General features: G+C 37.4%; 1 protein-coding gene across 2 annotated transcripts in view; it reads left to right on the top strand.

Moving 5' to 3' along the window:
* LOC122797179 (D-threo-3-hydroxyaspartate dehydratase-like) overlaps nt 1–16,017 on the top strand; it is a 1,365,126-nt gene that overhangs the window by 25,328 nt on the left and 1,323,781 nt on the right. For both annotated transcript variants that reach the window (XM_044065998.1, XM_044066000.1), the window contains exon 2: nt 13,609–13,766. In XM_044065998.1, coding sequence (XP_043921933.1) covers nt 13,618–13,766 — 149 coding nt within the window. In that variant the 5' untranslated portion in view covers nt 13,609–13,617. The remainder of the gene's footprint in view (nt 1–13,608; nt 13,767–16,017) is intronic.

Raw genomic sequence — 16,017 nt, 5'->3', positions numbered from 1 at the left:
AAGAGAAAGAAAGTTAATAAAGAAAAGTAGTGAATTGAAATAGACAAAAGATAAAAGAAGCATACATAAATGACAGAAAGGGTTAGAAGACTACGGATAAGTAATAGATGAGCAACAATGAAGAGCACGCAGACTTCAGAGACAAAAAACAGTAGCAGAACATATATTTAGGAAAGATAAAATATAATGCAGAGAGAAACCGAAAATGAAGACAGTGGTTATACAGTAAAAATGCAAATAGTAATACACACGTCAAAATAACAAGAATATCAAGCAAAAAAGGATAGATTGTTAAAGACACAGGATGATCAATGAATACATTACTCTAGACTTAGAGTAATTTATTAGTTCTACAACCCAGTCTTTTACTACTGTCTAAATGTGCTTGTTTCTATGTACAAGAGATGTATATGAAAAGTATAAGACCACCCTGGAGTTGTACGGTCATGAAACAGAAGGATTTGCAAGGGAGTAAAATAAATATTTGGAAGGGGCTACAAAGGGATGCATGCAGTTAGTTGAACAATTGATGGACAGATCATTTTTTTCACCGAAGGGTTGACATACTTTCATTTTCATAGTCTTGATGACTTGGACATTTTCCTCTAGGCTAGGTTTTTAAAATTATAATACTAACTATCCATTACTCCAGTAAAATATGACTGACCTCATTGAGCGCTGCTTCACAAAAATAAAATAAAAACTAGTGTGGATCTTTCAGTACTCTGCACTGTTAGTACAATTTTGATGTGTTATGTATAGTCAAACATTCTCAGAAAGGTCTTTGTGTCCTTTTATCAAATCTATTAAGTTTGTGTTTTCTTGGTCCCCACCTCAGTGTCACATCTGCATCATCATCGGCGGACCAAACTGTTGCCCCGATAACGAAAAAGTACCCTTGATTGTTAATGATCTGCTCAAAAGATTAATAACCTGAAGGTCATAATCAACCCTGTACCCCATGTCTATGAAGTGAAGACCTCAATCATTATGACAAACCCACCCCAGAATACTATAAATTTGATCCGAAGTAGACCAAATATAAAATTCTGGACATTTTAAGAAATTCTGGACAGTTGAATTGAAATGCATGTTTTTGTGATCTTAAATACCTCTGTTATTAATTTTGTTCAATTACAATTACATTTTTTGTGATCTTAAATACGTGTGTTATTTATTTTTACCTAACTAACCCTTTTAATTAAAAAAAAAATTTATTATTTCACAAAGTATGCTTGTTAGAATTTGACGGGGGGGGGGGTGCCTTGGGAAAACCTGGATTCAACAAGGGAGCCGAGAATCGAAAAAGTTTGGGAACCACTGGCTTGAATAGATTAAATAAGAGAGCAAATTATAAATCAAATTTAAATGAAAATGAACAAATCATTTTAAAAATATTAAAAAGTGAGAATTTAAGAATTGAGACCTGATAAGGGGGGAGGGGCAGTAATCATGAGTCAACACATCTATAATATGAAACTTAATAATATTCTGAACACAGACACGTAGAAGTGTCACTTAATGAGTTGAATGGTGCCTACAGAAAAATGTATGGTCAACTAAATTATATTTTTCTGGAAAGACAAATCAACTTAGATTTATATAATTATTTGAATATAACCTCTCCAAGAATTCCTGTTTTTTTTTTTTTTTTTTTTTTTTTTTTTTGGGAACCCCAAAAATCTACAAGTGTCAATTACCCTCCAGTGCGCCCCCTAGTGGATGGAAGGGATTCCATTACCTCTGCATGTGCTAAATATATAGACCATGAGCTCAAGAACATTCTGGTGAAAAGTGCAGATTTGCAAAGATTCATGGACATTTTTAAAACACATGAATGACCTCCAATTTGACCAGAATGATATCTTGGTGACAGTAGATATATGTGACCTCTATACGGTAATCCCACAAACCACAGGTTTAGAATGGGTTAATGAAATGCTTATCCATCATAAAGTTGCACATGACACATTTAATCTCGTAATGGTATTATTAGAAATGTTTAGTAATAATTTTGTAACTTTTGATAAGTATTTCTTACATACGCAAACATGGTGATGGCCTACTGGGAGAGGAATTTCATATTTAATTCTAAGTATAATGAATGTTTAAAGTCTTACCATAGATTTCAAGATGACATTAGTATTATATGGACTGGTGCTCAAGAAATATTGAATGAATTTCTCATATATAAATGGTACAACTGAATTTTTACAGTTCACTTGGGACATTAATGTTGAATATATGAATTATTTGGATGTTCATCTTGTTAAAGACAGAGTTAATGAAATGTATACAGAAGTCATCCATAGAAAAGAGACTTATTCAGATTGCTTTTTGCATTACAGTAGTTCGCATCCGGAGCACCAAAAAAGATCTGTTGTTAAAGGGCAACTTGTTAGGGCAGCCCGGACGGTAACTAAGTTTGATGAATTTATGGATGAATGCATTATTTTGTGCACTGTTTTATTAATAGAGAATATCCTAGTAGTCTAGTAGATGCATTAATTCAAGAAGTGGCTAGTAAGAGATTGAATGGCCATTTTAAACCTATTTTAGATAGGCCGAAGCACATTTGTGATGACAACGGCCTAAATAATAATGGTGTATTAAATGTACAGCATGAGCATAATTGTGTACCACATAGCTATTGAGATTTTTCTAAAGCCCTGGTCATTACTTATACCCAGGACCATAATATAATAAGGGATGTGTTTGTAAAAAAATTGGTCCATCTTGTTAGAAGACCCCTACATTAGAAGTCATACGAATGAAAAACCTAAAATAGTTTACCGGAAATAACAATTTTTATGTTATGTATTTATATGTGTATTCCTATAACAATATTTTAGAAATGTTATGATGGAAACTGTTTTAAACATAATTTTAGTAGGATTATATTTATTTGTACATAGATGTTGATGCCAAGTCACAATGTAAATTTATGTTCAGAGTTCAGGGTTATTAATAAATGGACACTAGAGGGAGCTTTAAGATCATTTTCTATACTTTACATGCAGTTGTTTTAAACAAGTTTTAAAGTACATGATTTTATATTAATTTATGAAGGATTTAACATAAAATATAAATTTTTAGACAGAGGTACTTGGGTAACATGGTTTTTAACAAGTAAAATGGTGGTACATGTACTTCTCGTTCAGAGAAGGTTGTATATGCACACAGTCACTTTATATTTATTGTATTCTGTATTAATTGCCAATTAACATTTTTATTTCATTTGGGTAATTGATTCAATTCACCAAGTAGAGGGAATATAAAAGGAATGGTTCATACGTCTGTCCGCATCTGATGAAGTAACTTGCAGACAAAAACGTATTGGGTAGGAGACATTGATACCTGGCGTGTATGTGGTTTTTGTTGATTTTCATTAAAGCTGTGTTTTCAATGAAAACTGCTGGTATTCGATCCTTGGTGGTACCTGTGGATTCTGTGAGCATTGTATTATATTATAAGCCTGATGAGGGAAGACTGTAGGGAGGTTATAACCTCTTTTTTTCCTGGAGGCAATACCTTTACTTATGAGATGAGCAATATAAAATGTTTTTCTTACCACTGTGGAGACATGGTTATCAAAGGTAAGGTTGCTGCCAACCTGTGTCCAGATCTCTCACCACTGAATGCATGCTTAGGGTATTGTTATTGATGTGGTAGTTTGCTGGAACACAGACCTTGCGAATGGGGATGATAATGCATTTTTTTGCATTTAGTTTAAGACCATGACTTTAGTCTGTGTTAGTCCTGTTTTTGCATTAGGGGATTAGAGAGGTGTATTTTAAGTTCCTTTTTGAATGTGGGAGAGGGGGGTTAAGAAGAGGTGAGAGAGTTAGGTACTCTTAGTATACTTAATGTTGGAGTTTACTGTTGGTATATTGACGGTTAGTGTCCTCCTAGTATATTAATACACTGGGGGTTCTAGGACAGAGCTATATGGATAAAGATGATTTATGGTCAGGTATCTATGTTAAGAGTTCTCTAGACAAGAGAGGTGAGAAATAAGGTTCTGTTGTTGTTGACTAGTAAGTAGAACAATTTGTTTAGGACCTGTCAGTGGTGTTAATTGTTGGGTGTTTTGTACGAAAAACTTGCTGATTTTCTTTAAGAATGTTTGAATTATGGTGTAATGTTAGCCTAGAACTGAAATGGGATCAAATACAGCATACTGGCAATGTCGTAACAATTTAAAAGATATGTGGGGTCTTCATTGTGCTGCGGTGGTGGTGCTGCAGTAGCATTGTTGCCTCAAGTAAGACGTTGTCCTGTTCGATTCTCAGCTAGAGCATCTTCTGTGTGGAGACATGTGTGAATGGGCGTACCTTCGTTGAAGGTTGTGCGTCAGGGCCGGCAACTCGGCACGTAAAAATCTACTGCCAATCATTAGCAGATCGGAGTTCTGCTGTGGCGACCCCTAACTGGAAAAAGCCGAAAGACGCAACAACATGTGGGGTCTTCAGTCAAAAAAAAAAAAAAAAGAGGCCATCTTCTACAATGAAGGACTTTTCATAAGACTGTGTACTTGGGAAAAGTGGCACCGGAGATAGGAGCACACATGAAATAGAATCATAGGAAGTTACTAAGCTGTTGGCCCTGAGGCCCTTATAAGCCTAGCGAAGAGTTTAGCCCATGTTTAGACAAGTCAGCACCCAATGCCCCTGTCCAGCAGGGACATGGGTGGAATCCCAGGGGTGTATTTTCTGTTTCCCATCCAGTTATCCAGGTTGCACTTGAAAAAGGATAATGAGGTACTCTGCTCGATATGGAGATGGAGTCTATTCCACAGATGGGGGAGTCTCTGGGACACAAATCTGTCCTGCCAAGTCCTGTTGATGTCACAGACCAGTCTGAGGTGGCGCATATGGGTTACTTGAGTGGAGCTTGACTTGCGGATACTCAGCAGTTCCATCAAGGTGAGGTATGAGATTGCTTTGCATGCCAAACAGAGGTCATCTCTGAGGAGTCTGAATGTAACTGAGTAGAGGGACAGGGCTTTTAGCCTGTCTGTATAGGGTAGATGTTTGAGGCCCTGGATTCTTCTAGTGAGGAACCTCTGTGGTCTGTCCAGCTGCTGCATGTGTTTTGCAAGGTACATGCCGCATTAGCGGACCGGAGTTCCGCTGTGGTGACCCCTAACCGGGAAAAGCCGAAAGACACAACAACATAGGGGAAAAATACTGGGATGTTATGACCTCCTTGTCCCTGGATGAGATGACCTTACTTAAGAGGAGGGCCATGAAGGGGACGATAATGCAGTTTTTGGCATTCAGCTTGAGGCCGTGTTTCTGCCATCAATCATTTGTTTGGGTGAGACCCTCTTGGAGGATGCTTTCATCACTTGGGGAATGGATGACTGCACCCAGCTTGCAGACAGCTGCAAACTTGGTCAGCCATAGCCCACTGTTTTTTCCTGCACCTCAGTGAATTATATCCAGAATAACAGAGGCCCTAAGACCAATCCCTGGGAGTACACCACTCGTTACGGTCTACTGCTTGAGGTGGCTTCCCCTATTTTGATTAGGTGGGTTCTATCAGTGAGCCAGTCTGCTACCCATCTGATAACATATGGATTGATGCCTAGTTGAGAGAGTTTATCTATTATGCCTGAGTGGGGAATAGTGTCAAAGGCTTTGGCCAGGTCAAAGTAGGCAGTGTGCACAGTCTTCCCCTCATCCATGACTTTGTTGATCGTCTCAGAGGTTACCCAGATTTAACAGACATGACCACCCCTTGATAAAGCCAAATTGTGTGGGGTCGAGTGTTTGGAGGTTGTCAATATCCCTGTTAAGGAGTGCCATGATCCATTCCATGGTCTTGCAAATCAGGCTAGTTAGGCTGATGGGTCTATAATTTCTCAGATCGGTGGACACTTCACCTTTGTGTAAAGGGATAACAGTGGCTGTTCTCCACTCGGCTGGGGCAAAGCTGGCACTCGGGGTTTGGTTGAATAGGGTGCCTAGTGGCACTGCAGGTTCATGCCGGATGCAACCTGGGATGTTGTTGGGTTCCATGGAAGCTGTATTTTGTTGCCTTTGAGAGGACAGTGATGACCTGTTCCCTAGGGAGAGGGGCAGGTACTGGGTATGTCCTGATTTACTGATGGGGGAGACGGGGGGTGAAGTTTTTGCTGAATCTGTCAGCCAGTAGGTTGGCTATATCTACAGCATTTGTGTATGCGGTGTCTTTGATCACTAGTTCTGAGCAGATCTGGGTGCTTCCTTGAATCTGAAGTAACTGTTGACTTGCTTGGAAGATTAAAAGACCATTTGAAACCGAAGTAGTAATAGTTAAAATAGTAGATGCTGAACCTGTTATTTCTGCAGAAAGATGTGGTGAAATCTATAGATGATGCCATTATGCATACTGAGCTGTGTGTGTGCGAGAGAGAGAAAAAGGTGCTGTTTATGACACAAGTTTTGACATAGGGAGATTATCAAATGACAAGGTAGCAATGTCTGAAAATGGGAGTTATGATGTCATCAGCCCTTGTACATCCCTCCTTGTCATCTACACAGGGAAGGAAGAATAGAAAACGTTTACTGGTCTGGAGGTTAGCAAGAGAAAAAAAGATGAAGGTATGTATTAAAACTTATGTTACAAGAGGAGGATTGTAACTGTTATGGACTGGGTGAGAGTCATTGGGGTAGATGTCAGCTGTTGCAGGATGCATGTTATATTCTAGGTTGGGGGATGGATTGTTTGAAAAGAGTCGATGAAGATAATTGCTTCTTTTCTTTTGAGGAGGAAGAATGCACCAGGGTGCTGGTTTGGACTGACCTTTGGAGTGAGGTTGAGACGCATAGAGCAAGGATTTTATTACTCCTGGTGGAATGATGTATGTAGATGGTTTTAGTAATAAAGTAGGAAGAACAGGTATTATAACTTAAATGTATATATGTGCATGTATTATATCGTATGTTTATATTAATACTTGTATGTATATGGCTATTAGTAGACAAGCTGAATTATAATGTCATATTTGTGCGAGTAAGATCAGCTTAGTTGCATTGTTTTACACTTTGAGGACTGTAATTTGGGAGAGATAAATGAAAGGAATTATGTTAAAATGAAGACGCTGTTGCTGTTAGTGTTTGCACTGTATTGGTGGTAGCAGGAAATTTTGTATTTTAGAGGAAATCTAGCCAAATATATAGATTTTTTTTGTATGAAGTAAGTAGGAGCTGTTGCTGTAGAATCCGCTTTTTGGATCATAAAGCCTTGGTTGGGGTGTTGGGGTATGGGCAGAAAGTAGGTAAAGGGGTACTGATACTGCACACCTCCATTTAGTTAGAAGGGAAGTATAGTGGCTACTTTGAAATGCTATGGACTGATACCTGGGTACAGTAGTAGGTACAGTAGTAGGTGGTGTGTAAAGGGGTACTGATACTGCACACCTCCATTTAGTTAGAAGGGAAGTATAGTGGCTACTTTGAAATGCTATGGACTGATACCTGGGTACAGTAGTAGGTACAGTAGTAGGTGGTGTTTAAGGACAAGTTAAAGAATGAATGTACAGGTATTAAGTGATTTAATTAATGTGGAAATAAGAGTGACAGTGAGAATTTAAAGGGGATACAAGGAACTGTGGGGCAATGAGATGGAAAAAATAAAGACAAAGGTTAAATCATTTTTACTTTGGAACTAGAGGCAGTTTTGGAATTAAAAGAAGCCGCAATTTAAGGTCGATATGAAAAACCAGGCTTGGCCATTACTGTGTTTTTTGAAAGAAGTTGAGAAAGCAATATGTGGAATGTTTATTCATTGATGAATGAAGAGTAGTTAAGCAGAAAGGTAAGACTGACAGCAAATTTAGGGATGGTGAAAGCAGGGTGATGTTGGGAGAGATACATGGACAAAGCATTGGGGTAGTTACTTGGGAGGAGGTGAAACTGGTATTTAAGCTAATGGATGGACTACACAAGAAGCAGCTACATCATAATATGATATGAATTTTATGTGAAGTTTGCTGAGGATAGAATGAAGGTAGTAATTAAGTTATGCTTAGAATGGGTTGGCACAGCGATGGAGAAATAGGCAAAAACACTTAAGGAGTGATATAGTTTTTATAAAAAAAAAGATGATAGGGTAAAGACCATTTCTTCAGTTAACATGGCCTATAAGACTATAGCTTGTGTTGTGCAGACTAAACTGATTAAGACTTGCAACAGTAAGTTTGAAGAAGAAACTGGGTATTGGATAGAGGAAGAGCAGGAAAATATGGTGGGTAAGAGAGACAGCAGAGGTGATTTTTTATTAGGGAAAGGAGGCATATCTAGTTAGCACAGACTTTGAAAATGCCTTTGATACAATCGATCATATTACATTGCTAGGTATCTTAAAGCAGATAAGCAAGGGGGAAGTATACATTTGTCAGCAATAAGGCTGATGGTAGATTGGTGGAGAGGAATTGTGTAGCAAAGCTGTGTGTAAACCATGGGTATAGAGCAGGGGTATTAGTCTGGTGTTGGTTACATGTTGTATTGATGCTGTAGTGAAGAAAGTAAAACTGAACTTAGCGAGTGGCATGTGTTGTTTGAACAAGTGTTAGTACCCCAATGACATGATATACTTAGCTAAAGGTAGGAGGAGATAGGCTAATCATAGAGGTTTGTGACAATGTGCTAGGATAGACTTTAGTCTGTGAAGGTGAGTACAGTGTGTGGAGAAAAGGGGGGTAGTGTATGTATTAAGATCGATGAGCAGCATATATCTACCTTGGGCATGGAATTTGGGGAAGGGGCAGCACTTCAGACCTGGAAGCAGGTTTTAGAGAAAATGAGTAGCATAGTGGACTAGTAGAGCTGTTTCTAAATGTCCTTGGAGAATTAGCTAATACTTTTGATAGGATTGGGTAGTTATATTGCAGAAGTATATATTTTGCCGTACGTTTTAGAAAAAGCAGTACAAGATAATTTTTTTCATTGAATTTAGAAGTCAAGACTGAACATAGTTTACTGATGAATATTGTATAGATTGAAGGTGTGTTGGCTGTCATACAACTTGTCATTTTATTTTTTGGGGAGTTTTTTTTAAGGGAAATGCAGGCGGGAGAAAGGAAAATGGAAAACATTTATTTGATCATAAGTACAGAGAAGTATGGGACATATGGTAAGGAAAAAAGGATGGAAATGTGCAATGCTTCGTTTAGAGGTCAATGAGTTTATAAAAACATTTAAAGAAACTGAGGTTAGTTTTAAAGAATTGATGGGAGATGGGAGGAAGTGGTATAAAAAATGTCTCAAATGGATTTTCTCTAACAGAATTATTTCAGACATTACAACTGACAAAATGGATTTCTGTATTTCAGACCCAAAACACGTATGCAAAAACTATATGCTGCAAGCTTGATAAGGCTCAATAGTACTGCTTTGTTATAAAACAAAGAAATATTTTTGAACTTTGCTTGCCTGTGTGAAGCAGTTAGAGAAGTAAATATGTCTGTCTAGTTTTGCCTTGTCTTTTTTACATGCTTTTTAATGGAAATAGCTGTGTTTGTGTAACTGCATGGATAAAATCATTGGAACATAGTACTGTGGTTGGAATATGCAGAAATGTCATACCTATCATCAGTATTGTACAAGTTGCATATTTCTACCGTCAATCAAAAATGTGAATTATGATTGGAAGGAATAGTCCAAATTAGTGTCTGTAGTTGTGCCAAGTTAGAATATGTTGGACTTCACTCTGTGCTGATAATCTGTTCTGATTATTTTGTCTTGAACTGCTTTCAAGTCTTGTTTTTTTTTTAAACGGTTTTTATTTTATTTTAAATTGTATTGAACTGTCATTTGTGACATAGGCACATTTGCATTTATATAAAACTAATCGGAGCATTTTAATAAGTTCACATTTATAAACATCATATAGTGTTTTATACAATACAGTCAATCCAACATTACATAAATTGTTCAGTTCTTGCCTAATCTCAATCCTCATTCACCCTCCAACACATTTTTCTGCATGTATTATTCTCACAGTTTCCATTTTTTTGTATGTAATTTACTCCTACTTTTTTTTAAAGATCCCACTTCCTGATCTTCTGTCTGTTATTCACCATTTCAGTTATAGTTGGTTTAGACTTTGATTTCCATTTTCTAGTAATTGCTTTTTTGGCAGCTACCAGAATTAAACATAACAAGGCCTTACTATGACTAGGCAATTCAGATCCTGTATACCAGCTAAAAAATAATTTCCTTAGTTACACTTGTTTGCTCACCCAGTATTCCTGACAGAGTACTCTTTAGGGAATTTATAAAGTCTTTCAACTTGCATTCCAAAAACAAATGCTCCCAGGTATGTCTGTCTTCATCATTACACCTCAAACAGTTGCCATTTATCTGCCTGAGGAAAAATTTAGTATGTATGCAAAAATCCTAAATTTGTAGACTTGTTGCATATTTGGGAGGCATATATAAATCCTCCCATTGTTTGAACTGTTTTCATGTCTTGGTGGATTTACTAATGATGAACTGTAATAAGGAACATGTTAATGGTAATAGTGCAACATTTGCTTTTTTCCTCATTTGTTGATTAAATAAAAATAGTTTTCCAAAGACCATTTTCAGCCTCAGTACATGAAGGTCTGAAGGAAGGGCTGGCTAGATTAGGGAGGAAGGAGTTTGGGACTGTCAGTAGAAATTCATGACAGATGTACTTTGAAGGACTTCTTTGGGGAATTTACAGTTAAGGGTATAATGTTGAAAGGGGCCCATGAAATATAAGATCCATGAGAAGAGATTCTGCTATTATAAAGAATGTGGGAATGTGTCCCAGAATATTTTAGAGGGTAGTGTGTTACCGCAATACTTAAGTGGCATTTATGACAGTATTTTGTTATGTATTATGCTCTGAAGAGGGGATTTTAGATGAGAATGGATAAATGATTACCTCAGCCACATTTTCCAAATAATATGTATAATGTGGAATGCTACTTTGCAATAATAAATGAGATAATAATAGTTTTGTTTAGTAATTTGAAACATAACACAACCTGGTGTATGCTGATTTGTTTAGTATTGAAATGTATGCATTTTCATTTTGTAATATTGAGCCTATTGTATGGGTGTCTTTTCTGTGTTTTTTTTGGGGGGGTGTAGGGAATGCTAGTTGTAATACAAGTTATTGTTGTCATTCTTTTGTACTGCTTTTAATAAAGGCCCCATAGTCATTTCCATAAGTGCAATGTGATTTTTTTTTTATTTTACATTTCTGAGTTATGACCACCTCAGGCAAATGGGACTCTGGTTTAACATTTTATGTTAAAGGATTTCATCTCAGGAATGCAGTATTACTCTTATGCTGCATTTTAGTGTTGGAGAATGAATTCAAGACTCTGTTGTGTGGATAGAACCTGCAAGCCTCTGATTTTTTTTTTTCATGGCATAAAAGGACAGTTGTGTTATCTACTAAGCAATTGACACTGATTGTATTGTCTATGCATATTGTTGCCAGCTATCGCTTTGCGTCTTAGTATTGCACCTTAAAATATATTGTTGCCAGCTATCGCTTTGCGTCTTAGTATTGCACCTTAAAATAGCTCTGTTATGACTACATCAAGATATTAGTGTTGGACTATAACTGCAAGAGGTAGCCTGGCTAATACCCCCTCCTCCTTGGTAGGAAAGGGTTCTAGTTTCAGAGAACCATGTAGAAGACAGATTTGTCTGGTACGGTGGTTCACAAGCTGTTAAGAGACTGTATTTTAGAGAATTAAAGAAATGTTTGCGTAGAACTTGGACTGAAATATTGGTGATATCATTTCTAAGAAGCATCATTAAGGTTTATGGTGACTCCAGACTGATTCTGGGATGGCGTTCTTTCATAAGGTACAGAGGAGGTTTACTCTGCCTTCCAGACCAGCTTCCATATCATGGGACCTGTGAGGCAGTATTTGTTTAGAGGATGTATGTGGCAGCTCAGATATATGGAAGCAGATGTGTGCAGGGCAGAGAAGCATGTGTTTTTCAGTGTGTTTCAAGTTGCTTCATGGCCACGATAATGTTTAAATGAAAACCTGTTGGAGGCATGTTATGAGGTCACTGCTGAGGAGTAGTCCTGGTTGAATTAAGATACTGTCCTAATACCCCCAGTCCTTTCCACCACTTCCCTAGCCATGCACTTACTTGCACTGAACATTTTGTGTTTTTCCTTTTATACTCCTGAAATGATCCATAAAAGGTTTGCTCACTGTACTACCAGATATTAGAAATGATTCTGAAGTTGACTCGCAACATATCTTTAGATTTTCCATAATTAGATTTTAGGGTGAACTTCAAATTATCTGCTAAGTAATGTGGGAGCTGTGTCTTAATTTATTAACTACAGTGAAGACACTGGGTGTATACATACCTGACCAGGTTCACTTTTGAAAGGTTTCATTATATTATACATTATACAAAATAGTAGATGAATGTTAAATCCCTGGATAATGGATTATGGAAAAGACCACTCTGAAAGCATTTCAAATGAAAATTAGTAGTTATTTGGCTGAGGGCATGTTTATAACACTTTAGGTCAACGTGTGAATATATCTACATATACTGAAAGATCATGTTATTTAACTATATTTATGTGCTGGCTACCTATTTTTAAAGCACCTTTTTCGAATTGTCACTTATAACATAGGCAAACTTACATTTATATAAAAGTAATCTAACCATATTCACAAGTTCACATTTACAAATACTATACATTATTATATATCCTATAATCTAGGTAACATGGCATAAATTATTCAGCTCCTGACTTCTCTTAAACTGCATTCCACCTGCAAAACATTTTTCTCATGTATTGCTCTCACAATTTCCATTTTTTTTCAATGTAATTTACTCCTACCCTTTTCTAAAGATTCCCATTGACTGTTCTTTTATCTCTGTTCGAGTATGTTGGCTACCTGGTTCTGAGCTGGATGGCATGTATGGCTTGCCGTCATATTGCAATTTATGATGCAAAGTATGTATTTAATTGCCAGATTGTGCTGCTAGTCTGTCCTATCACTATTCTATGGCATATGCTGTTAAAATAGAACTGAATTAAAATACAAAAGTATGAGTATTTGTTTCATTTTAACAATGATAAATAAACTTTAGTAAAGTAAATTATTTTGCTTAAGATTCTTTGCACATCTCTCTCTTACCCTGGTCTGTATGCTCTGAATAATAAAAATTAAATAAACAATTTTTGTCTTCATCCCCACTTCTTCATTGTAAAAAGGCTTAGGAAATATTATTTTATTTTGCTTGATTTTTGGGTGACATGGTATATATGCACACTTGATACTCAACTGTAGAATGTCTTCAGATAAATTTTGTGTACAATAATTTATAATTTTGCATGGTCAAGAAACAGTTCAGAATAAATTTTAAGACTTTTTAGAAGACAGGACTTTAAACATTCATCCTTAGAATAGTTCTGAATTTTATGAGAATACCAGCAATACAGAATCATTTTCAAAGTGTCATGTTTATTTGTTTTCTTTTTTTGTTATTGTCTTTTATTTACAGGTACAGTGGTCATAATTATCCATATTGTAACCTGATTTGTTTGTTCTGTCTTATTGAAAAGTAAGTAATACATTGTGTTCACTTTTCCTTTCAGAGCTGTAAGATGTCATTTGGGCAGTCCCTGACAACTCTCCATACTCCAGTGTTCACAGTGGATTTACAGACAGTTAAGAGGAATGTCAGTCAGATGAATCAGAGGTTCAAGGCTATGGGAGTGAAACTTCGTCCACATATGAAAACCCACAAAACAGTGTAAGTGACATAAAGTAGTTGGAAAACAAAGCCACTGCATTTTCAGAAGTAGACATTGAGGGACTGAATAGCCCAGTACATTGGCAGACAGATATTGATTACTATGTTTGGAGCTGCATATATTTCATGCCATTTAGTAAAGATAAATTGGAAGCCTTAATAGTTGGTGGTAGAATGAGTTCAGAAGCTTGTCACTAATGAAAGGCAACCCATATTACTGAATAGTGCACCAACTGGTCAGGAGCTAACTCATTTCTTACCTTTCACATGAAATCATGAAGTGATTCTTTAAAATCAGGAGATCACCAATTGTGTTTCACATTTTAAATTATGAAAGATTTGTTTAAAATCATTATGAAATCTTTTATCAACTTTTTTGTTGTAGACCAGTAATTAATTGCTTGTGCATATGCTGTCAGTGGGCTGTATTTCACATGGGGACTGGAGAATTAAGAAACCTTTAGCGTATTAAGTGAAACAGTGCAAAGAGTGGTGATGTGCAGGGCTGAGGAGGTGATTCAGAGACAAGCTAGTATAAAAATAACATGTTATACATGATATGCAAATGACTGTATAATAAGATGCAAATAAAGTCCTCCATGCCAATGATTAACATTTTTATGCAAAGGCTGACCAGGCAATTGTTGACTGCTACTTTGTGGTCAGGTAGACCATACATTATTTGGTAGACTTGTTAACTGAAACATGGAGTTTTGTGGAGATTTGTGGACTGCCCATAGCTGTAATCACAAAAGTATGTGTGGCATTGACCACCCTTGCAACAAAGATGTTTCAGTATCTGACAGTTGATACATTAGAAATGTTGCGGTTGGCAGCCTTGCAGATCCTGCATCAGTTCCTTGATGCACGAGTGGTAGCATATATGGTTTCTACAGACAGAAGGGGAGAGAACCAACTCTGTGCAGGCATTTTACAGTGTAGTCAGTTTTCTTGATGTTTTGGGAGCTATAGGTTTTTGCACACATCATCATGAAGGCCCCAACTGTTCCACACAGTGTCAAAGAAATCAAACCGGCTTCCAGTCAGTCATCTGTCAATGGTGGCAGTGCACAGGGTAGCGTATACAATGTGTTTTGTGTATGTGACCCTAGCAGTCCCATGATTTCTGCATCTAGCACAAGTGCAATCTGTACCAACATTTTATCTAGGGTGATACCCCTTGGGATCATCTAGTTGGTAGGTGCACGCATTGTCCTGTATGTAGGCTAGAATATATGGTTCTGGTTCAAATAGGAAGCAGGCCACAAAGATTGATATCCACCATTGTATGTTGCAGGTGATGCTGGATATACATGGGAACTGTGGATGATGACCTCCATCCAAAACCCCCAGACTGTGGCTGAGATGACTTACAGCAGTGAACATTTGCAGAAATGGAGCAGTACTGAGCATGTGTTTGGTCTCCTAAAGGGGCAGTTCTACTTCTGTGATGCATCAGGTGGCACAGGGTAGTATGCACCTGAGACCTGCAGCTATACTTGTGGTGTGCATCAGGTTGCATGATACGGTAGCTTGCAAGCAACTAGGGCAGCATGAGAACATTGTAGTTCTGCTTGAGAGATCTGTTGAGCACTGGATGAGGAGTAGGATGCAGAATCGTTGAAGCAATATGATGCAGTGGCATCTTATGCAGAGCAGATTTGGACACACTACACTGTGGAACAGATGGAGGTGGTGTCTGAGCCATAATTTTGAGTCGTGATGCAAACAAACAATGCAGAATAAAACCGATGCATGCATTATCATACCAAGGCTATGCAATATTTCTGCATTAATTTGGCCACACTGCATCAGCCATTGCCTTACCCAAAACATATCATAGGATAGGTAGGACGCATTCATCATTATTTTTACAGATAGCATCTCTGTTACCAGTCACTCTGCTACATACTGTCATATATTCAAGGGTCATGGGAGGTGGATGTGATAGCCACTCGGGCGGTTAACAGGTGGGGGAGAAGGTCGTCTGAGATCACATCCTTCACTGAAAGGCTAAAGCTTCCATATTGTGAACATTGGCCAAGTGTATTGTGTTTGCTTACTGATTCAGGGTTTAATGAGTTTTGTAATAAAGGCAGTGCAACACTTTTGAAAATGTGTACAAGAGCCCACAGTGTGTTGTCCCACATTGGGAGTCATTGTATGTATGTTATCTCATAACCTGGATGATGGCCAGAGATATAGGCATAGCACTCTTTTTGGCCAATATAGGATATTAACTCTGTCCAAC

This window comes from Protopterus annectens, chromosome 3.part0, assembly GCF_019279795.1.
Source record: "Protopterus annectens isolate FY-2018-M chromosome 3.part0, PAN1.0, whole genome shotgun sequence".
NCBI classification, from domain to species: Eukaryota; Metazoa; Chordata; order Ceratodontiformes; family Protopteridae; genus Protopterus; species Protopterus annectens.
This window is presented reverse-complemented; position numbering and strand designations above follow the sequence as displayed.